We start from the raw sequence: 22,984 nt of genomic DNA on the forward strand, positions 1-22,984 counted from the left end.
CTGGGTGTGTGTGTGTGTGTGTGTGTGTGTGTGTGTGTGTGTGTGTGTGTGTGTGTGTGTGTGTGTGTGTGTGTGTGTGTGTGTGTGTGTGTGTGTGTGTGTGTGTATGTGTGTGAGTGTCGCCATGGTGACAGCTCTGCTGCAGTATGGAGGCAACTGAGTTCATGGTGTTCCTATGGACACATTATCACATGTTTTACTCTGTGTGTTATAACACTGCATTGCTATCAACACTATTACTACTATTACTACTACTAGTAGTACATTAAAACATTATATTATATCACTGCATTACTATCAACACTATTACTACTATTACTAATACTAGTAGTACATTAAAACATTATATTATATCACTGCATTACTATCAACACTATTACTACTATTACTAATACTAGTGGTACATTAAAACATTATATTATATCACTGCATTACTATCAACACTATTACTACTAGTAGTACATTAGTACATTACCAATAACACACTTACTAATACTATTAGTACATGTAGATATCACTGCATTACAATCAACACTATTACTGCTATTACTACAACTAGTACATTAGTACATTCTATCACTGCATTACTATTACTACTATTACTACTACTACTAGTACATTAGTACATTCTATCACTGCATTACTATTACTACTATTACTACTACTACTAGTACATTAGTACATTGTATCACTGCATTACTATTACTACTATTACTACTACTAGTAGTACATTAGTACATTGTATTTTATCACTGCATTACTTAACACAATAACTACTAGTATATATGGAGTTCCCTGATGTCATCAATATTAATCCCATATATCTAACAGGACTTCATATGGGAATGCCTATATATGGAGGCCACATCGGCAACATACCACACTAACGGCTGGTTCTACAGACAGGGATCTCCATGTATGGGCATAAAGGGTATGATGTCAGATGTCATATACATCACATAGCGAATAACTGAGTAAGCATGTTTGGGCTCTCACAGCATATCTCCATATACAGTACATGGATCTCCATATATGGGTACTAAGGGTCTCCATATGGGTAACTGGTCTGATATACATCAGGCGTCTTACTAGTATTAAAGAATCACTATGAACACTATAAATTGGTACTACTAGTAGTACATTATACCAGTAAAACGCCTAAGGGTGAAAAGCGACCTCGCCCAGATGGGCTGGCTATGTTGGTTATCTGCAGCCTACCAAGCTGGAGATTCTGAACAGTTGTTTCTTATAATGAAGATGTATTTGTTTCGCTGACACAAGTGTACATATACTTAATTGGGAAAAAAACGAGATCTCCGTCTAAGGAAAGCGTTGTTAAGGCAAAAATGATCTACAGTAACAAGTTACTTTTCTCAGAAGGCAATCCTGCAACGTAACTGAATACTTCTTAATGTCAGTCATCTTGATGTAGCGTAACAAGTTACTTTTACTACAAATCTAATCTGTTCATTAGCGTTTTTGTGAACGGTCCCTGGAGACCATGGGATCTGTAGTCGTGGGTTGAAGTCCCATAGGCCGGACGGACAGTGGGTGGAAATGACGGGTATGGACTAGTAATTATTCTCTCTCTCTCCCTCTCTCTCTCTCTCTCTCTCTCTCTCTCTCTCTCTCTCTCTCTCTCTCTCTCTCTCTCTCTCTGTATAATTACAGCGTGTGTTCAGTTGTATTTTAATTACCTGTGGAATTTTAATTGGGCCGGTCTGCCCGTGGGGACATAGGGTCACGCACGCACACACGCACTGTGACAGTGTTTGTGTGTGTGTGTGTGTGTGTGTGTGTGTGTGTGTGTGTGTGTGTGTGTGTGTGTGTGTGTGCGTGTGTGTGTGCGTGCGTACGTGCGTGCGTGTGTGCTTGCGTGCCGTCGAGTGTATGTGTGTGATGTAGTGCAGTGTGAAGTGCTATCACAGCGTTAGAAATGTTGAATGATCACAGCTCTGTCTGTGTGTCTGTCTGTCATCATCACCGTGTTCTCAGAATCGCAAGCGTCTCACAGCAAGAGAGCGTGATGACAGCTTAGGAGAGACAGACAGGACGGCAGAGAGGGAGACAGCTAGGGTAGGTGGGACGGTAGAAGAGCTGAGAGGAGACTAACTCGCAACCTCAGGGTTCAGCCACAGCTCCTGTGTCAAGGTGACCTTGAGCTTTGAAACCACACCTGCTGAGTGTGAGGAACAGTCAAAAACAAGCCTCTCTCCATCATCACTGTCTGCCTCTCTCTCTCTCTCTCTCTCTCTCTCTCTCTCTCTCTCTCTCTCTCTCTCTCTCTCTACAGTGGTGGATAGTGCATGGGGTCGTGGCTACTAACAGACATGTGGCACACATTGACTCTAGGGCCAGTAAAAGCTGTCCCTTTTGTCAGGAGGACGAGACACTTGAACATCTGTGGTTAAGGTGCCCAAGGCTTGGTAGTCTGTTTGCGCTGATGGTTTAGTGGTTTTAATGGAGTGCTAAGTGATGAAATGTTTATATTTGGGCCAAAGTATAAAGTATCACAAAAGGCACGAGTGGGATTACAAAACTTTTTGGTTGCACAAGTAAAAATGAGCATCTGGCTTTCAAGGGGGAAGGCCAGATGCCAAAATCCAGTGAGCAGGGTCAGTTGAAGAAGAACTCATGACAAAGGGATTGGTTGCAGCTCGAATTAGGATGGCGTTTTCTCGTCTGGAAGAATTACCTTTCTCGTCTGGAAGAATTTGTTTACATGGGAGGGCAAGAGGATGTCCTGTGCAGTATTGAGCAAGAATCGTTGGTCCTTTTTATAAGAAAGAAAAAAGTTTTTAAATCTAATGTATTTGTTTTGATACCTTTTAGAATGTCCTGAGAATTTTGTAAGTGTAACTAAAGATTAATAAAGTCGTGGTTAAAGGTCTCTCCCTACGGTCGCAACCATTTACTGTAAGCCTGCACGATAACATACCGTATTTGATAACATTGTTGATGCCTCGATAACGATATGACTCATGATAAGTACAGAAAATGCATAGCCTAGTTTTGATTTAAATTAGCTTCCGGCTAAGTTTCGCAAACTCATTAATTCAAGAAATTAATTGGATTATTTGATGAAAAGGCAATACAATGCATCTGAACATTGACTTTCAGTTGCATTATTGCACATTCTAGGTATCTAGCCTTAATGCAATAATAACATAGGCCTACTACCATTGTCCTTTTGCTTTTGGGGAGAACTGAGGGACTATTGGGAAGTACTTTCAACAGAAAATGGACGCACACACGCAGGCAGCTGCTGTTAATTTCAGCTCAGCTGATTGTCTTTGAAGTGAAAGTAACGCATACTGGCACTGACTTAAAGGTATATTCAGTGATTGTATTTCATTCAAATAAAAATATAATTGCCACATTTTCCATTCACTAGAATGTGTGCTGACCATGTAAGCAATTTACCCCGAGTGAGAGGACATTATGCTCTGATAATGTCCTGTGTGAGGGGGTGATCGGACGAGGCGAAGCCGAGTCCGATAACACCCTCACACAGGACATTATCAGAGCATAATGTCCGACCCCGAGTGGTAAATAGCTTTTCTACCACTTTTTCCCTTATACATGAAAGAAAACACATAGTTGTAACTTGCAAGGATCTTAAGTTACAATCATTATTGCCTATAAAACTTCCGCGAGACAGCAGATAGTTCCACCAACAACATCTTCTACTCACCAACAGATGGCGCCAACTCCATACTAATCCATGCGTCTAGCTTACAGCTAAGCTAACGTCAGTTAGAAGTACCGTTCCGGCCGTAAATAGAGGCTGTTCGCTTCCAGAAAGGCATAGGTTCAGAGAAAAGGGGCTTTAAAGTTGGCGGATTGCATTGGATCCAAATAAATCGGCGACTATAGCATGCACGTTAGTAAACATAGGACCGTTGCCACGGTCATTTGTTGGTTGGGGGAAAGGTGTTCCGACTACCTCCTGAAGTCCCCGGATGTACACTGAGGCGCATTGATCTCGGACAAGTCCTCACACAACTTTGCGGCAGTTGTTCTGTCATAACCTCCGGAATTTAGCCAATCAGAATCCCGTATTTGAACACGTGACTCGAAAAAGTGGTAGAAATAAGGACTTCCACCATGGCCCGTGTTACGAGCATAGCTAGATTCATTTTTCAGAGGTGGCCAGCCAGTCCTCGACCAATCAGGGTAGCGCATGGCCGTAGTTATGTTATGATGTTTAGTTAAACTTATGATGGTCAAAATAAAGGTTTTGAGAACCACAGTCGCTCTGAATTAAGAACTTCTGCTAAATGCCTATACAGTATTGTAAACTACTGAACTCCTGAATAAAATGCCACAGTCTCGTAGTATCATACATATCCTGAAGCTGGAGACGTAGGCCTACCGATATTCAGTGATTGGGTCTAATGATCAAAACGAGAACATTATAATGGTATAAAAAATCTATAAAAAACTAAACATTTCCACAGTGTAAGGCTAGTAAGGGACAAGATGACCCCCGGCCACTTTCATTATCACTGAATACACCTTTAACGAGCCATCATTTGCCTAATAGTGCACATTTGGTAGTCATGGCTCATGGGACTGGGAGACATCCCTACTCTATTGGAACCTAGTATGTGTCCCTGACTGGACTAGACTGCACTCTGTTGAGGTGCAGTTGTGGCCATATTATGTCCTAGTTCTACTCGCCGCCATGGGGACCCCAAAAGCACCCTGACCCTACTGTCCCGCGCTACTGCTGACACAGTACATATAGTTTTGGGGGTCTTTTGTCCTTGACATGAAAAAAGTTTGGGAACCACTGGCATGTTGGTCCAGTAGAACAGTGGTGTTATCTTCACACAGGACACAGTGTACCGACCTGGGTTTCAGCAGTGGTGTAAAAAGTACTCTGTTTTTTTTTACTTAAGTAAAAGTATCAATACTGCACTGTAGATACTCAGTTACAAGTAAATGTCCAGAATTAAAAACGTACTTGAGTAAAAGTATGAAAGTGTTGGCATCAAAATGTAGTTAAAAGTACCAAAAGTAAAAGTACAAAATGTTTGAAAATAGCAGATCTACAAGCTCACAACGCGTCGCATCGCGGCGCGTTGTGAGTTTGTAGATCGGTGAGCTTGTAGATCGGCTATTTTCAAATAGCCTATAGTATAAAATAGGGCTAAAGGGTATTAATCTGTGTTATATAATATTATAATTTACACCTGCAAAGTAACTAGTAACTAAAGTTTTCAAATAAATGTAGTGGAGTAAAAGTACAATATTTGGATCCCAGATGTAGTGGAGTAGAAGTAAAAGTATTGTAAGCTGGAAGTACTCAAGTAAAGTACAAATACCGCAACATTGTACTTAAAGGAGTAGTTCACCCCCAAAATGACTTTTTTTTTCTATAGATTACTCATGCCATGGAGACTTGAGTTCAATAATATTTGTTTGTATTTGTCGCATTCCTAAGACAAAAAATATATAATTATAGTAAATGTACCCCCATTGATTCCGGATGGGGACCCAAATGCATTCGGGGGGCCATCCAGAATCAATGGGGGTACTTTTTTTTTATTATAATCAAGTTATTGTTATAGGAATGCGACAAATACAAAAAAATATTACTGAACTCAAGTCTCCATGGCATGAGTAATCTATAGAAAAAAAGTCATTTTTGTGGTGAACTACTCCTTTAAGCCTTGTGCAGTTGTGGCCATACAGTATATGGCCTAGTTCTACTCGCCGCCACCCAAAAGCACCCCACTGTCCCGCGCCACTGCTGATACAGTACAACATTTTGGGGGTCGTTCGTCCTTGACACGAAAAAGTTTGGGAACCACTGGCATGTTGGTCCAGTAGTACAGTCAGTGGTGTTATCTTCACACAGTGTTCCGACCTGGGTTTCAGACCTGCTCTCATCTCTAACGTCCTTTATTAACCCATTTAGGCCTAGAATTATTGAATGCTTTAACCAGTGAAAAACAGCAGATATACAAGCTCACAGCGCAGCACCGAGTGCCGCGCTGCGAGCTTGTAGATCTGCTATTTTTTTTAAAAGTCGTGAAAATGTGTGCAAATCTTTGAATATATGTATTTTCAAAGCGAACGTTTGTAACTCAAATTTTGCTTCTGGGGGGGTCCCTGGAACTAAATATTTTGTGATGGGGGTCCTTGTCCAAATAAATATCATTTTGGGGGTCCTTCACATGAAAAGGTTTGAGAACCACTGACATAGTAGTCTCTCAAGAACAGACTAACTGAGCTCTAAGTGAAAAGTACATTTTCTTTGACGATGGCTGGCCAGATTGCTGACATAGAAACATATAGGGTTTTCAAAAAGTCTTAGAAGGATTCAAAAGACACTTATAGAATAGGGTCAAAATTCTAATTTTCACGATTTTTCAAAAATAGCAGATCTACAAGCTCACAGCGCAGCAGTCGCGAGGGCTTGGAGCGCAAAGGGCCTAAGTGACATTTAATTTTTTTTCACAGGACAGCTTTCCATTGATTGTAATTATTTAATAAAAAGAAATATGTTTAATCAATATACTTTAATACAGATTAGGCTTCAATGAATGTATTTTAAATTATACTTTTTTAATGTTGTTTGTAGTTTAATTATTACAATCAATGAAAAACTGTCCTGTGAAAAAAATGAAAATGTCACTTAGGCCCTTTGCGCTCCAAGCCCTCGCTCGGTGCCGTGCTGTGAGCTTGTATCTGCTATTTTTCAATAGTTAAAGCGTAAAATAATGATACACAATACTGTGTACCCGTTCTGAATGGGTTAAAGCTATAATAAAAAAGGATCATTAACCTTGGTCTCTCCTCATCCTGTCCCAGTGTGTACGGCTGTCCCCTGGCCAAGAAGCGTAAAGCCCAGGAGAAGCAGCCTCAGGAGCCCCTCGCCAAGAGGAGAGCCAGCTTCCTCCCCTCGCCAGAGGAAGAGGAGGGCCGCTACGGCGGCGCGGCGGACAGGAAGCAGGAAGGGGAGGGGCCCTTGCAGGAAGGAGAGGGATACTCTGAGGAAGAGGAGGACGAGGAGGTAGAGATGGGGGTGGGTGATATTTTGGATATTTGGGATGGAGCTCGAAACAAGGGTCCGCTACAAACCCGATAACACTTTTTTTTAGTACCCGGCTTATCAAGCCTCATCAAGCATGACGTCATGTTTAAAGATGGGGTGCCATGATTATTTTCCCCCCCTTAAAGAGGTGGTGCCATAGTTTTATACTTTTTCTGTTTTTCATGTGTCTAGGAGGTTGAAAGTACTTCATTAGACCCCCTGATGTGTGTGTTTCTTTTTTAGAAATGATGTATTCTCTTAGTATTTGTTTGTTTTCTCTTGGAGGCTGCCCCTTGTGGTCAAAAGTGTCAGTTAAAAAACACAGATACTAAGTGTGTCACAGTATCAACTCCTCCCCAATTGCCATTCACCCAACACTGTGGGGTGTGGCTATATGAGCTGGGTCACCACCCACCATGCCATCCATGCATACTTAATGAACTGGGGGTGTGGCAACATAAAAACCCAATTTTAACTCTTTCTGTATACTTTTTTGGAAAAAAATCTTCCTCCTAGTATAATCATAATACTTGATAATCATGTTTTAGAGGGGGGGGGGGGGGGGGGATCATGGCACCACCTCTTTAAACATGATGATCAGGTATTATTATACTAGATTTTTCCCCAAAAGTCTACAGAAAGAGTTAAAATGTTTTTATGTGGCCACATCCACCCCAAAAATACCATTGCGATGCGTTGTGAGCTTGTAGATTGTCTATTTTTTGGCGAATTTTCCACACCAGGATAATGGATTCTGCTTATCGCGATGATATCGTAAATCTGGATTTCTTTTGTCACAACCATCGAGATATGAAATGTTCATATCGTCCCATCCCCACCCCTAGGTAGGGATGGGGAGAACGGAGGAGGAAGAAGAGGAGGAGGAGGAGGAGGAGGAGGAGGAGGAGAGAGGGATGATGGGAGGAGCGGAGGACGGACAGGATGGAGACGATGAAGAGGAGGAAGGAGACGAGGACGAGGAAGATGAAGATGATGAAGACACAGTGCCTGGTGAGTTTAGTCGGCAGTGGTGGAGAAATAACTCAAGCAGTGTTACTTGATAGTTTTTCAACTATTGTTGTATACTCCTACTGTGCAACTCGGATGCAGCGGTCATCGCCATGCTAGCTTGTGGTGGAAATCCATTAAGTTCCATACAAAATGAGTGGACAATAACACATAAATAGCTAGCATTGAATGCCTTAACATGTCAGAATCTCTGAGAGTGTTCAAATGTACACTCTCAGAGTTAAGGGGGTCCTTGCAAATAAAACATTTGAGAACCACTAGTACTAGTTATGTGATATGATATTGATTTCAGGCTAACAACAGCCTTGGTTTATTGTAAATACTTTTTTTTTCGCATTTATTTTCTGTAGCAAACAATTCATATCATTCATAATGAACATATTGAAGGTCTTCTAAGGGAGGATACATTATTTAATATCTTGTATCAAAATATGTAAGAAGGTGTGCTGTTTCTTTTCTTTTTGGACAGGGAGTCGTTTCAAAGCCATGGGCGGCCAGTCCAAACTCACTCCCATCCAGAAAGACAACAACAACAACCACAGCCTTGTTGGCGTTGCCGGGGGCAACTGCATCAGCATCCATCCTGGAGGGGTTGCCAATGGCAACGACCAGAGGTAGGTAGAGCATAAGGCTGGGCAATATGTCGAAAATGTACTTTCATCAAAGTATCAACATGCAAGGTATACATACCGACGAAGACGGCTTGAAATGAGGTATGAGGTGTAAAGGCGGTTGCACACTGCTGCGTTTTTCGGGCCGAATATCGGAGTGAATTTCGGAGCACGCAAATAAAAAAAACAACCTCACGTTATGTCAATCACGTTTGCACACTGCCGCCCGTTTCGCGCACCACTCGGTCCCTTGCTCTCTCTATCAATCTCTCTCTCCTTGCCCTGAAAAACGCATTTCGCAACGAAAAACGCAGCAGTGTGCAACCACCTTAAGTGTCAAATTAATTAACAGACACACTCACTATAAATGCATGTAGCACATGCAAAAAAAACAGTCCATCTGTATCCAGGTGTGGTTATTTCAATAAAACCATTGTTGGAAAATGGAAATAAGGCATTTAAATTCTTTATTCTACAGTATGTGTACTGTGCATTGTGCATGCTATTAATTATCTGGGTTAGGCAGGCAGTGGACCTAAAGCAGAAAAACATTAAAAACGATATAATGCAATTGTTTTTACTGATATCGTGAGTCATATTGATATCGAGGTATTCAACAACGTTATTGAATATCGAAGGTTTTCCTAATATCGCCCAGCCTTATTAGAGTAGCCAAGAAACTGTAGTCAAGTAAAAGTGTTGTTAACTTCTTCAGGACAACGCCCATTTCTCTGTTTCCTGTTCCTGCGGAGGTGACGCAATGTAAACAACTTCGTCACATTTCCTCATATTCCCTAGAACCGCTCCACGTATTAAGGTACAGACTTTTGTCATTTCGGCTCAGTACTGCGGCGTGCGTGTGCATCGTGCAAGGTCGTACTGGATATGATGGATGATGGACACTCAATTGACAATTGATTAGTCACGCCATGGAGAGTAGAGTTCAATAATATTTTTAGTTTTTTGTCGCATTCCTAAGACAAAAATGTGATAACAATAAATTTACCCCCATTCGTTCCGGATGGGGACCCGTTTCGAAACGGGTCCCCATCCGGAATCAATGGGGGTAAATTTACTCGAATCAAATTTTTGTCTTAGGAATGTGACAAAAACCAACAAATATTATTGAACTCTCCATGGCGTGACTAATCAATAGAAAAAAAGTAATTTTGGGGGTGAACTACTCCTTTAATGCAAAGGATTAAAAGAAGACTTTTCCGCATAAGTGAAAAGCATGTTGCATTAAAAATACTCTCACTCACTAAAATGTGTTCAACACGTTTACTCATGTACATGTAACTAATTACCGCCCCCTTGTGGCTGCCGACAGAGAGGAGTACGAGAACTACGACGAGCTGGTGGCCAAGTCTCTGCTGAACCTGGGGAAGATCGCCGAGGCCATGACGGAGTCGGACGCCAACAGCAACTCCTCCAACAGCGCCGCCGAGGATGAGGAGGAAGAGGAGGAAGAAGAGGAAGAGGAAGAGGAGGAGAACGATGAGGAAGAGGAGGACGAGGAGGAGGAGGACATGGAGAGGAAGGTGACTTCATACATGGATTCAGTGTAAAAGTCTAGACTCTAGCGGAATCGAAACTCTCAAAAGATCATCAAATACCTTGACTCAGATTGAGTGATTGATTGATTCCTTGATTGAATATTAAAGTGAGACCGGCGTTTTCTTTTCGGCCTTTGGAGAGCACCCTTTTTAATTCTGTGTGCTTTGCCGTTCCAAGTAATGGATGTTATGCTCTTGTCCAAAAGGCTAAATATATATATATTTTTTTTATGAAAATGAGGATATTCTGAAAGAGGTGTGAAAGGTTCGGCAAAATAATCACTTTAATTAGGTGAACTCTACCCGCCACAGACAAAGGGAGATTCATCCATCTATTCATAAGTAGCTTACATTTCAACAAATAAACCGGAAATGTTTTTTAGCGAAAAGTCTTGTGAATGTTTGCATTATCTCAACTATTTGAAGCCATTTTAACCATTCTGAACGAGAAAAGGGCGAGGCAACACTATGATTAAGGGGGAACATTTCACTTTTCTGAAGGTTAATTGTGTAACATGAAACCTTCCCAAAGCGGTCTAAGAATAGATAGGGATGGATGATAGAGGATCAGATACATAAAGTAAAAGTTCATCAGCGTACAGGGATAGCTTATGACTCATTCCCCCCCTGCTCTATGCCGTTAAAGTCCCAGTGATAATATAATGTATCTCTATGGCAGATAGACAGTGATAACATAATGTGTCTCTATGGCAGATAGACAGTGATAATATAATGTATCTCTATGGCAGATAGACAGTGATATTATAATGTGTCTCTATGGCAGGGCTCCTCTCTGGGTGTGGATCTGGACAGTGACGTGGTAAGGGAGACGGTGGACTCTCTGAAGCTGCTGGCCCAGGGCCACGGCTCCGCCCTGCTGCCCGAGGAGGACCAGGAGATAGACCCCGCCTCCTGCTGCTACCCAGAAGGCACGGGGGCGGCCACGGCTGGTGAGTACCCGGGTCCGCAGTTAGTTAATTGCGGCCGTAGGTCGCAGTTTAGTATCAAAACCTCCACCGGCCGTCCGTCGGTCGGTCGGTCGGTCGGTCGGTCACACGTCACACGTCACACCTTTGCCCTGCTCATATCTCCGCATCAGTATGACATCACACCACATGTGTACACAAACCTTTGTGTACGTTGCTGTGGCAACAGTCTGTTGTTGCTGGTCTGTTAGTGTACGTTAGCAACCACCTTAGCAACCATGGTTTTACCCTAGCAACCAACTGTTTACCCTAGCAACCAACTGTTTACCATAGCAACCATGTTTTGTTTACCCTAGCAACCAACTGTTTACCATAGCAACCATTTTTTTACCCTAGCAACCAACTGTTTACCATAGCAACCATGTTTTTTTTACCTTAGCAACCAACTGTTTACCATAGCAACCATGTTTTTTACCATGTTAACCGACGAATCTCACTAAGTCTGACCTCACAAGCCCCATATTTGGACACGAACAACATATAACTCCATATATAGAGACATAGCTGCTGACATCAGTATGACATCACACTGCTGACATCAGTATGACATCACACCGTACACAAATGACCCTTATATAAGACCGGCATTATCTACCGACAGATTGTGGAGATAAGCGACCAACGGTCGCTTATCTCCCGATTAGGGAGTCTTACTGGTATTATTACACCATCGCCCTGGAAATGTTGTCATTATTTTGTACAACACTCACTGGTCTCGCCCCCTGGTTCGACAGGTACCCGCGGCGAGGAGCGGCGCCTCCACCTGGCCAACGGGCGTGGCGTCCGGGGGGAGGAGAGCGAGGAGGAAGAGGAGGAGGAGGAGGAGGAAGAGGTGTGTCTCAGCAGTTTGGAGTGTCTGAGGAACCAGTGCTTCGACCTGGCCCGCAAACTCCAGCAAACCCCGCCCCCTGCTGCCGCTGGCGGCGCTAACGAGCGCCCTGCCCCACACCACCACCACCACCACCACCACCATCAACACCAACACCACCTCCAACCCCCCAGTGAACAGCACCACCTGTCCAGGTACGCCACGTTTCTCCCTGCCACGCTTTTTCTCACCTTTTAAAGTCGTTGCGGGCTTGCGGCGTGTCCATCGTGCACGATGGTGCATGGCTCGTGCACAATCCACGTGCATGCCGCGGTACGTGGCCTATCACAAAAGAATCCACGTTGATGCGACCAAGCATTCCAAAGCTAAAAGCCAACTAGCTAGCGCGGAAATGTTGCGCGACACGGCGCAGGATTATATATTTTAATTATCAGTGTGCGGACTTTTACATTGCCTATTCCACTGTTGGTCCTGCACCGCAGTTTTATTGTTTCTTTAGTGTCAACCTCACACTTGATGAAATTAACTGATGAATAGAACTCAAATTAACTCAACTCACTTCGCTAGTTATTCAATATTTTGGGAAAATGAAGTATAATAATGAATAAGAAAAGGAAAACATGTTAAACCATGGCATGGTTCCATGTTCCATCAGGTTTGAAGGCTGCCAGGAGGTGCATCATCCAGAGGAACCCAGGAGCTACTCAGAGATGGTCCATCTCATCAACCTGGACCAGCAGCAGCTCAGCCCTGCATCCCAGCCGGGGTACCAGGAGCCACATGACCAGGGTACACATCTATCTAAATATACATTAGTCTTAGTCTTTGTCATCAGCTTAGTTTTTATCTAGTTTTTATGTTGTTTTCGTCAGTGAAAAAAAGGTAGTCAACTATCATTTTTCATCTAAGTTCTTTAGCTTCAACTCAGTTAGCTTCAGGTAACTGTGATATACCCCATCAGGCATGTGCACACATACCGTAGAAATCAATATCAGACATGCCTTTTTATCTGTCTGTAAAAAGTGCCTTCTCCAGACCATGAATGCTGTTTTCACTATGGTGAAAGAAATTCAAATGCCCCTCTTTCCATGCCATACCTCAGGTATCAGGTAAACACAATAGGAAAAAGCCTTGGCAGTTAATCTACATCAGTTTATGGCGAAACTATGGCAGCCTGGGTGTCAACAATAATAACGATATACCTTTAGGATAGTAGGCTCTCTTAGACCCGTCGGGGTGGGCTCTGGACTTGCTGTGGAGCAGAGGAGCGCAAGTCAAGAGCCCACCACGACGGGTCTAAGAGAGCCTACTATCCTAAAGGTATATCGTTATTATTGTTGACACCCAGGCTGCCATAGTTTCGCCATAAACTGATGTAGATTAACTGCCAAGGCGTTGCAGCGTTGTGAGCTTGGAGGTCTGCCATTTTCAATATTTTCACCAGAAGGCCCTTTTAGAAATGTCAGCCCCTGCCTCTCTAACATTCTCTGCACGTCCCTGTGCAACCCTGTGATACGCAGACGAAGACACGACCTCGGTGACCTCGGACAGGTCGGACGAAGCCTTCGACATGACCAAGGGCAACCTGTCCCTGCTGGAGAAGGCCATCGCCATGGAGTCCCAGAGGGCAAAGGTCATGAGGGACAGGATGGCGCTGGAGCACGGGTCAGCGGCGGGGGGGGGGGGGAGGGGGACGCCACCCCCACCACCACCACCACCACCACCACCTGCACCGCGGGGAGCTCAGCCCCCGCCAGAGCTGTGGAGCCGAGGAGCGCAAGTCCAGAGCCCACCACGACGGATCTAAGAGAGCCTACTATCCTAAAGGTAGATCGTTGTTATTGTTGACACTCAGGCTGCCATAGTTTTGCCATAAACTAATGTAGATTAACTGCCAAGGCTTTTTCCTTGTGTTCACCTGATTTTCGATGGCTCCGTGCACACGGCGGCCCCCGTTCGCGGCCGCAAGAGTATTTTCTTTCATGCGGAGAAGAAAAAACACAACCGCAATGATCTGTGTTACAGGCAATTTTGACCAAACGTGCAATATGGGAAAAGAAGCGGAGATATATCCATTTTTCTGCAGCCAGGATGAATACAAGTGAATGTCCGAATAGAAGTTGCCCATTGTAGTGACTGTCCTTGGTGCTGAACTGACAGCTCCCTGTGTTAAATAACTTTGTACTTCAAGTTTAAAATGATACTAAATATTTTTTCAAGTGTCCAAATAAATTCAATATTATCAAGTTATCTCGCGGCACCCCTGGACTTAATAGTCAGGTTTGTTACGTTAAGAAATGTATGTTTGTCGGATTTTTGTGAAGATTTGTAAAACTATACATTTTTGGAATCTTCAGAGCATGGGGAATCCAAAAATCAATGTTCCCATTTGCACAGACACCTGCAAAGCCGCCATTTTGGACGTTCAAAATGGCCGACATAAAATACATCATTTGTGCTATCTTGGCTTCTGGACAACCTAGAAACTTAATTAAACATGCCAATCCTATGTTTTCTGGGTCAAGGAATCAAATGAGTAAATGTTGGGAGTAAAATGTTCCGGACCCCCACCCCCTTTCTGGGGGTTATCTATTTTGGGACCTCCCAGAACAGTACGTCAGCCAATTAATGTCCTATTTTCATAATAGTAGAGTTGTTTTGTAGGTTTTAAAACCTCCTGGGCTCATTTATTGCACTTTTAAAGTAGCCAGAATAATCCTTCTGACTTTTGGTTGGGGTCCTTCCTCACCTGGGACCCCCAGACAGACCCTTGAGCCTATCTCAGTAATCGCTCTGCTCCAGAGCAATGTTAAATTAGATCATAACTGAAGCATAAAAGTTGTTGTAGCTGGGCTTTGAAAACAAAAAGGAGTAGTAACAAATACCAGGGGTCTTCCACAGGGGGTCCGGGACCCCTGGGGGGTCCTCAGTTACTACAGGAGGGGGCCCGCCAAATCTTGATGGGATTTGAAACTGTAACCTTTGATGGTTTATTAGTATTCTCAGTATTATTTATAACATTTTTGTGTTGGACAGTTATGGTTGACAGGTGTTAATTGAGTTTGTGGGGAGGGCGGGCTTAGGGGGGGCTAAAGCCCCCTCTAGCCCCCCCCCCTGGAGCCGTCCCTGTTGCAAGGTATTACTTTAGGCGCGCAGACTAACATGTCCATTTATTGCACTGCACTCACACTGACAACACAACATACACACCTCTGTGTTATCGTCACCCCAAAACCAATACCCTATCCTCTTAAAGAGCTCATGGTCAATTATGCCCAAAGAGATTCACTACATGTCCTCCCTAATAATGTTGACAGTCTTTGTTTGTATTGTTTAAGCAGCTGCACCATCCCTTGCAATCTGCTTTGCAGACACATTTGATGAGCTCAAGTATTGCCTATATTTATATGAGTTGAAGCGAAGGATCTCAACGTATTATGCCTTAACTTAGTTTCCTTTTAGTTGACCTTGTATCAGTGAACTGTACTGTCATGAAACTGTAATTTATCCTATGCAAAACTTCTAATAAATACTTCAATCAAATCAATAAAAAAAGCCTTTGAAGCAGGGAGGGCAAGACACTTGACTGGAACATACCCTCCACTTTCTGACACTGCTGTAAATTTGCAACAGTCAAAGCCAAGGTACAAAACAAAAGTAAGTAGATATATTTGAGCGAGTTCAAGTTATTGAATGTCACAAATGTAAAGGGTTCCTTGGCCTACACAATTCGTCATGGGTCAACGCCTACTTGAAGCCTGATAATGATGACATTCAGCCATTAACCGCTTCAAGGACCTTAGCAAGAGTTCCATTTCTACTGAGCTTATTAATGGTGAGCTTCCATCAACATTGCAGTCATTGGAGCATGTTGCATGCCGTGTTTACAGTTCAAAAGGTCCAACAACCAACTCGTGCTGCACTGCTACCACATATCCTCCTTGCCAACTATGTCACAATGCGGGATAAATCATACCTGACAAATTGCCCTAAGCTTCCACCAATCGAAGAAAATGGGTGAAATTCAGAGAGTGGAGGGTATGTTCCAGTCAGGGGTCTTGCCCTCCCTGCTCAAATAACCTGCCTTCCACTCTATGCTATGGTGGAGACTGTGTCAACACTATTAGGTTGGACATTGAAGATGACGATGATAAAGACGAATAGATCCTGCATGTCTGAAATTACTGTATTGTAGTGAATCTCCATTGGGCATAATTGACCATGGGCTCTTTAAGAGGATGGGTGCGGGTTTTGGGGTGACGATAACACAGAGGTGGGTGTGTTGTGTTGTCAGTGAGTGCAGTGCAATAAATGGACATGTTAGTCTGCGTGTCCCAAAATATGAAGTTGCAATAGCTTAAATATTGCAATCCCAGCAGTAACACCTGTCAACCATAACTGTCCAACACAAAGAATGTATAAATAATACTGAGAATACTAATAAACCATCAAAGTACAATACCGTTGTTTTGGGTTGAGATTGGCACATTTCCTGGGGCAATCTGCCCAGATCATGCATGTCACACGTGTCTTCCTCTTCTTTTTTAGTTTTTTATTCTCAAAAAGCGCCTGCAATGTAGTGCATTTGAAACTACATTGCAGTGCACATCATGCGGCGATCACTGCTTGCCTCCTCTGAATTGTTTTATTTTTATTTTCGTTTATTTATATTTCGTTGCTGAGTGAGGTCAGCAGACGAAGTGACATGAGTGAGATGAAAAAACCTGAGTGAAATGTGCCAATGTCAACCAGAAACATCGGTACATAAACCCTGAATACATAATTAAAAACATTCAAGTTTCAAATCCCATCAAGATTTGGTGGGCCCCTGTAGTAACTCTGTAGTAGCTCCCTGTGGAAGACCCCTGGTATTTGCTACTACTCCTTTTTGTTTTCAGAGCCCAGCTACAACAACTTTTATGCTTCAATTATGATCTAATTTAACATTGTTCTGGAGCAGAGCGATTACTGAGACAGACTCAGGGGTCTGTCTGGGGGTCCCAGGTGAGGAAAGACCCCAACCAAAGGTCAGAAGGATTATTCTGGCTGCTTTAAAAGTATAATAAATGAACCCAGGAGGTTTTAAAACCTACAACACAACTCTAATATTATGAAATTAGGACATTAACTGGCTGGCGTACTGTTCTGGGAGGTCCCAAAATAGATAACCCCCAGAAAGGGGGTGGGGGTCCGGAACATTTTACACCCAACATTTACTCATTTGATTCCTTGACCCAGAAAACATAGGATTGGCATGTTTAATTAAGTTTCTAGGTTGTCCAGAAGCCAAGATAGCACAAATGATGTATTTTATGTCGGCCATTTTGAACGTCCAAAATGGCGGCTTTGCAGGTGTCTGTGCAAATGGGAACATTGATTTTTGGATTCCCCATGCTCTGAAGATTCCAAAAATGTATAGTTTTACAAATCTTCACAAAAATCCGACAAAAATACATAAGGAACCTGACTATAAGTACAAAGTTATTTTCAGTCACTACTCTGTCCATGATGCTGAACTGCCCTATGTTAGATGGCTGCGTGACTCTGTCCTTGGTGCTGAACTGACAGCTCCCTGTATCGTGTTAGATGTAGTGACTCTGTCCATGGTGCTGAACTGACAGCTCCCTGTATCGTGTTAGATGTAGTGACTCTGTCCATGGTGCTGAACTGACAGCTCCCTGTATTGTGTTAGATGTAGTGACTCTGTCCATGGTGCTTAACTGAGCAGAAGCCAGACAGTCTCCTGCTGAACTGACAGCTTCACAGCAGCAGTTTTCTTTTGTTTGTCTGTTATTGCACATCGTTGTTGCACATTCAGAGAAGCATATGGGGACCCCTCCAAATTATTTCCGACCCCCAAGTTGAGAACCACTGGCTTAGAATGTGGCCTGATTGTCTGTGACTGAAAACATATCGCTCATGCTGTAGTAGTAGTAGTAGTTGTGACCGTCAGGTCACAAGTTACTATGATTGCGACCGTCAGGTTGCAAGTTAGTTACTATGAAAAGCTCCACCGGCTGTCTGTCCGTCTGTCTGCCCATCCGTCTGTCCGTCGCGTCACACTTTTGCCCCTACTCCATCCCTGGCACCGTTGGCCCTATCTATGCCAAACACACACTCCTTGGATGGCAAATCACAACCTCCAGCCCAGATTTCTCAAATTCCCCTCTTCTAGCGCCACCATCAGGCAGATTTTTGCAAAACACATTTGTGGATACTACTCCTACAGATTATGCCCTACAATCACCCAAAGTGGTGCACAGTATCTCTAAAGTCATGTCATCAACATGGATCTGTCCCATTTCCCATATTCCCTCCTGATTGGCTACGATTGCCTTCTAAAGTTTGTGTATGTAACGTGACGGTCGCTTATCTCCCGATTAGGGAGTCTTACTGGTAGTAGTAGTAGTAGTAGGGTCTGGTCTCCATAGGGGAGAGAAATGCAGATAAGACACATTCAGCATAGATTTTGCTCCGGCGTACATTTGTAAAGAAATACGAAAATGCACACTTTTCTCCCGTGAGATGAACGTACTGTGCATCTTTTCTTTTTGTGTACACATTCAGCCGCGTGCCCTTGTCTAATACACCTTTAGAATAATTATTTCACAACCAATGCTTTTAATCTCATAACAATCTTTGTGTCCCCAGACTCCTCGTCCAGCAGGATGGACAAGAAGGAGAGTAAGTGCCCCACCCCGGGCTGTGACGGCACGGGTCACGTGACCGGCCTGTACCCCCATCACCGCAGTCTGTCTGGATGTCCCCACAAGGACCGGGTCCCGCCTGAGAGTGAGTACACATACCTACCTATCACTATCACTGACGCATTGATGTTGAATTTCTTCATGCATCAAGTTTTTAGTTTGTCATAATTTCATTTGTTTTTCTTTGTTAATGTTGTGCGTCCTTCATCAGTGTGGCCGACCTATGACCTTTGGTCTGTGTTGTGATGTGAACATCCTCTCTGTGTCCACCTGAGACTGCATGTAAACATACCGGTATACACACACGCGCGCACGCACGCACACACACACATGCACACACACACCCATCATTGTTAGTCTTCATAGTTTCATATTATCTCACGTTACAGTGATGGCCAGCCTGGTACCACTACCATTTTAACTAATTGATTGCCATGTCACCATATTGACCAGATATTGAGTTTCCACGCTGCCACAGACCAGATTGACTGTCTGTTTTATTTCATTTAATTGCAAATCGTGATGGAGTGGAACCACTCAAGTCGTAGCAAGTGACAGTGAGTAGGTGGGATAAAAAAGAAAAGACGATCTGCCCACTCCCATGTTACGTTTTGCAGGGAAACGCACATAACTCTCTTTCCTTTTCCTCCTTAGCGTTTTCCAGCCTACAACACTAGCTGGTTAGCTTGTAGCTTTGGAGCCATAAGACACACATACATGGGGTTTGGGTTAAAGGAGTAGTTCACCACCAAAATAAAACTTCTTTCTCATTGATTACTCACATCATGGACACTTGAGTTCAATTATATTTTTGATTCCGGATGGGGACTCGAAAGCATTCGCGTCCCCATCTGGTTTAGGGTTAGGGTTAGCATTCACCAGGTTGGCATTCACCAGCCTCGGCAGGTTAGCATTCACCAGCGTCGGCAGGTTAGCATTCACCAGCCTCTGACTAATGGGACGTCGAACTGATGACAACGCTATATGCGCCCTGCCCAAACCACCTGTCATCAACACCTCTTTAAACCCAGAGACACTCTCCCCCTAAATGGTGATAGATATAAACAGTCTACGCTAAGTGACAGCGTAATATACAATAATGCTGACTGGTTAAGTTAAGGACGTCCATGTTTGGTATCACTTAGGACAGATTATATCTTATGCTGACACAGAGAGTACAAGTAGAGGTCGCAGTCGGCCTTTGGGATTGACAGCTGCGGTCAAATCTAAGTGAGCACTTTGTTCCACAATGTTGAATAAAAGCAGAATAAATAACATCAATCTTGCTAGCACGTCACCCCTGTGACGTCACACGCTGCCGTTTATGGTCAAATCTGTCCCCAGCCGTCAACCGATATGGACAGATCAGGCCTGTGTGAGAATGCGTAGGATCAACACACATCATCCTCATGAACACTGTGAACCATTCATAGAGCACCAAAGTCTGATGTCATTTACACATCCTACCAGCGTCCTGTTTTTCCTTTACCCCATTCTGAATTCCCATTGACCAGTGGTTCTCAAATTGGATTTCAGGGACTCTCTATGTTTCTTTATGGGGGTCTAAATTGACTCTTACAAGTCTGTAACTTTGACAGCGTACAAATGGAACCAAATGGACGGGTCCATTTGGCTCCATTTGTACTCTGTCAAAGTTAAGGGGAGACCTTCAAATTTTGAAGTTTGAGAAGCACTGACATAGACCTTTCTACATATCGTGTCAAATAAGAACAGTTTTCCAAAAGTACTCATATGGATATGAAGAATCAATTGACGGTGAGAAAACGCTAATGTAACTGCCGCCAAATTAGTTCTATATTTGCCAGAAACAGACTGTATCAAATATTAGTGACTGACTATCATTAATCGATACAGAGCCACCTCCCCTGACAATATTTCAGAGACAGTTTGTTTATTTTTGGAACACAATTCTTATATCGATATTCTCCGTAGATAAATTACTTCTGGGAACCAAGCGATGGATGAGTGATGTCAGTACTTCGCTACTCTACACTGCATGTTTTAAGTACACCCACACTGTCAAAATCCTCAGCTTTGGTCCGGGGTTCGATTCCCGCTGTGGGCGCCGGGGGCTTGTTCTCTCACACCCTAGTTGGGGTGGGCGAAAGGGCTTTTCTGTGTGGAGTTTGTATGTTCTCCCAAGTCTCCTAGGGTAGATACCCTCACAAAAACATGCAGTAATACTGGTCTCTGTGCTGCCTCCCCCTGGCCAGCCGGGGTGCCTCATGGAGGGGAAAGGAACTGGTTGGAATAACGTGTTCCTTCCATGCGCTATATATATGTCCAACCGGGGAAACTCCCCCCTGTCAGGTGATAAGAAGCGGCCTGCTCACTCCTCATGCACAGAAGGAAGCATGAGCTCAGTTCGGGGCTCTCCCCAGGTTGGCAGAGGGAGAGTAGCGCCCAGGATTACAGCTTAGGCAATTGGCACTGGGTGAAAAATGGGTTACAAAATCATTAGAAAAATTTAGGAAAAAAGAAATGCTCAGCTTTATTTGAACTCTGCGAGTGTACAAATGGATTCGTACTCTCAGAGTTAGATACGTGGATAATTCACCACTGAGGATTTCATTGTGTAAAGGTTATGATTTGTTCCCATTGTTTCCCCCGGCTCACTGTGACTTGTGGTCTTTGTAACTTAACGTGACTGCATTGTTTTGAACGCTGCAGATGTTAATTAGCTTACTAATTGTATTAACAGTGATACTGAAGACATGCATATACAGTCAGAGGAGGGTAGTAATTAACTCACTTACAGTTAAGTAACTTTCAGAATAAATGTATGTATTTGTGTGAAGACAAAATGTTGCTTCTACTCACTGCTGCCTACAGAACTCGTCTTCGGCTTGTTCCTGCTACAACGCAGGCGTGTCAATCATGATAACACACACACCCTCTCGTGTAATACTGCTTAATTATTTCACACCATTACTTTTGCAATTACATTACCATTACCATCGCTCTAATCTAACTCTACCCACGTCTGGTGCATGCCGCTCTGTGGTCTCAGGAATAACATACTTAACAACTACTGTAGTTTTCCTCCTAACCCTCCTAACATCACCTGTGTCCTAACGCCTCCTTCCTCCCCACCCCCTGTCCGTCTGTCCGTCCGTCCGTCCGTCTGTCTGTCACAGTCCTGGCCATGTATGAGAACGTCCTGAAGTGTCCGACCCCCGGCTGCTCAGGACGAGGTCACGTGAACAGCAACAGGAACTCCCATCGCAGGTGAGTCACGTCCAAGACAAAAACAATAAGAATAAGGGAAAAAGAAAATGCTCCCCTGTATCTTACTGAAGTTAATCTCTCAAGACAGATTCAGAGCTCCGCAGCTGTATCTGTCTGCAACTCCCGTTACAACGTGTGGAGTTTAGGAATGAAAGGAATGTAAAGAAAAAGGAATGTAAACAACAACAAAAAATGATTGGCGTGAAGTAAGTGGCCGCCTTTTTTAGAAGACGGCAATCAGGTTAAGAGTCTATTATTTCCAATGGAAGAGTGAACGTGAACACAGCTTTGAAGCATATTTTAGCTCTGTGGTCACTGAACCAAATGTTTGACCCCATGCAATATTCATACTAAAATGGGAGGAAAAAACAGGAGAAAATCTACTTTATTATCGACCTTTCCCTGTCCTAGCGACACACCCTCGCGGGATTGACAACACACTCTCGCGGGAGCGACTAATACACATTGGTATAATGACTATAATGAGGGGACAAAAAAGAAAGAAAGAACTCACCAAATCTCCCTCTCCCTCTCTCTCTCTGTCTCTCTCTCTCTCCTCCCCCCCCCCCTCCCAGACACACACACACACACACACACACACACACACACACACACACACACACACACACACACACACACACACACACACACCGAGCTGCAGTGTTTGCCGAGCTGCATATACGGTACCATTTAAACCCTCTATTGGTAAAACGTACTTATAATATACGTGCTTGATACAGTCTTTTTTCCACCATCTACCAAATCTCTTTGCCAACAAATAGACGATCTACAAGTTCACAACGCGTCGCAACGCACACACGCACACACACACACACACACACACACACACACACACACACACACACACACACACACACACACACACACACACCTATGTTATGAGAGACAGAGTGTTGCACCTTTCTGTCTGCAGGCCCCGGTTATATAGAACACCTCCTTTGGGAACCGTCT

General features: G+C 43.5%; 1 protein-coding gene across 1 annotated transcript in view; it reads left to right on the plus strand.

The window, feature by feature from the left end:
* The window catches only part of LOC308300809 (myelin transcription factor 1-like protein), a gene marked incomplete at both ends in the record, with an annotated part of 75,541 nt that overhangs the window by 11,170 nt on the left and 41,387 nt on the right, over positions 1–22,984 (plus strand). The window contains 11 exon segments of the mRNA XM_080744708.1: positions 6,823–7,036; positions 7,891–8,056; positions 8,544–8,688; positions 10,016–10,226; positions 11,026–11,191; positions 11,962–12,250; positions 12,712–12,845; positions 13,577–13,721; positions 13,723–13,883; positions 18,708–18,848; positions 21,922–22,012. Coding sequence (XP_080600834.1) covers positions 6,823–7,036; positions 7,891–8,056; positions 8,544–8,688; positions 10,016–10,226; positions 11,026–11,191; positions 11,962–12,250; positions 12,712–12,845; positions 13,577–13,721; positions 13,723–13,883; positions 18,708–18,848; positions 21,922–22,012 — 1,863 coding nt within the window.

Source organism: Nannobrachium achirus, assembly GCF_963921795.1.
Source record: "Nannobrachium achirus genome assembly, chromosome: 16".
Classification (NCBI taxonomy): Eukaryota; Metazoa; Chordata; class Actinopteri; order Myctophiformes; family Myctophidae; genus Nannobrachium; species Nannobrachium achirus.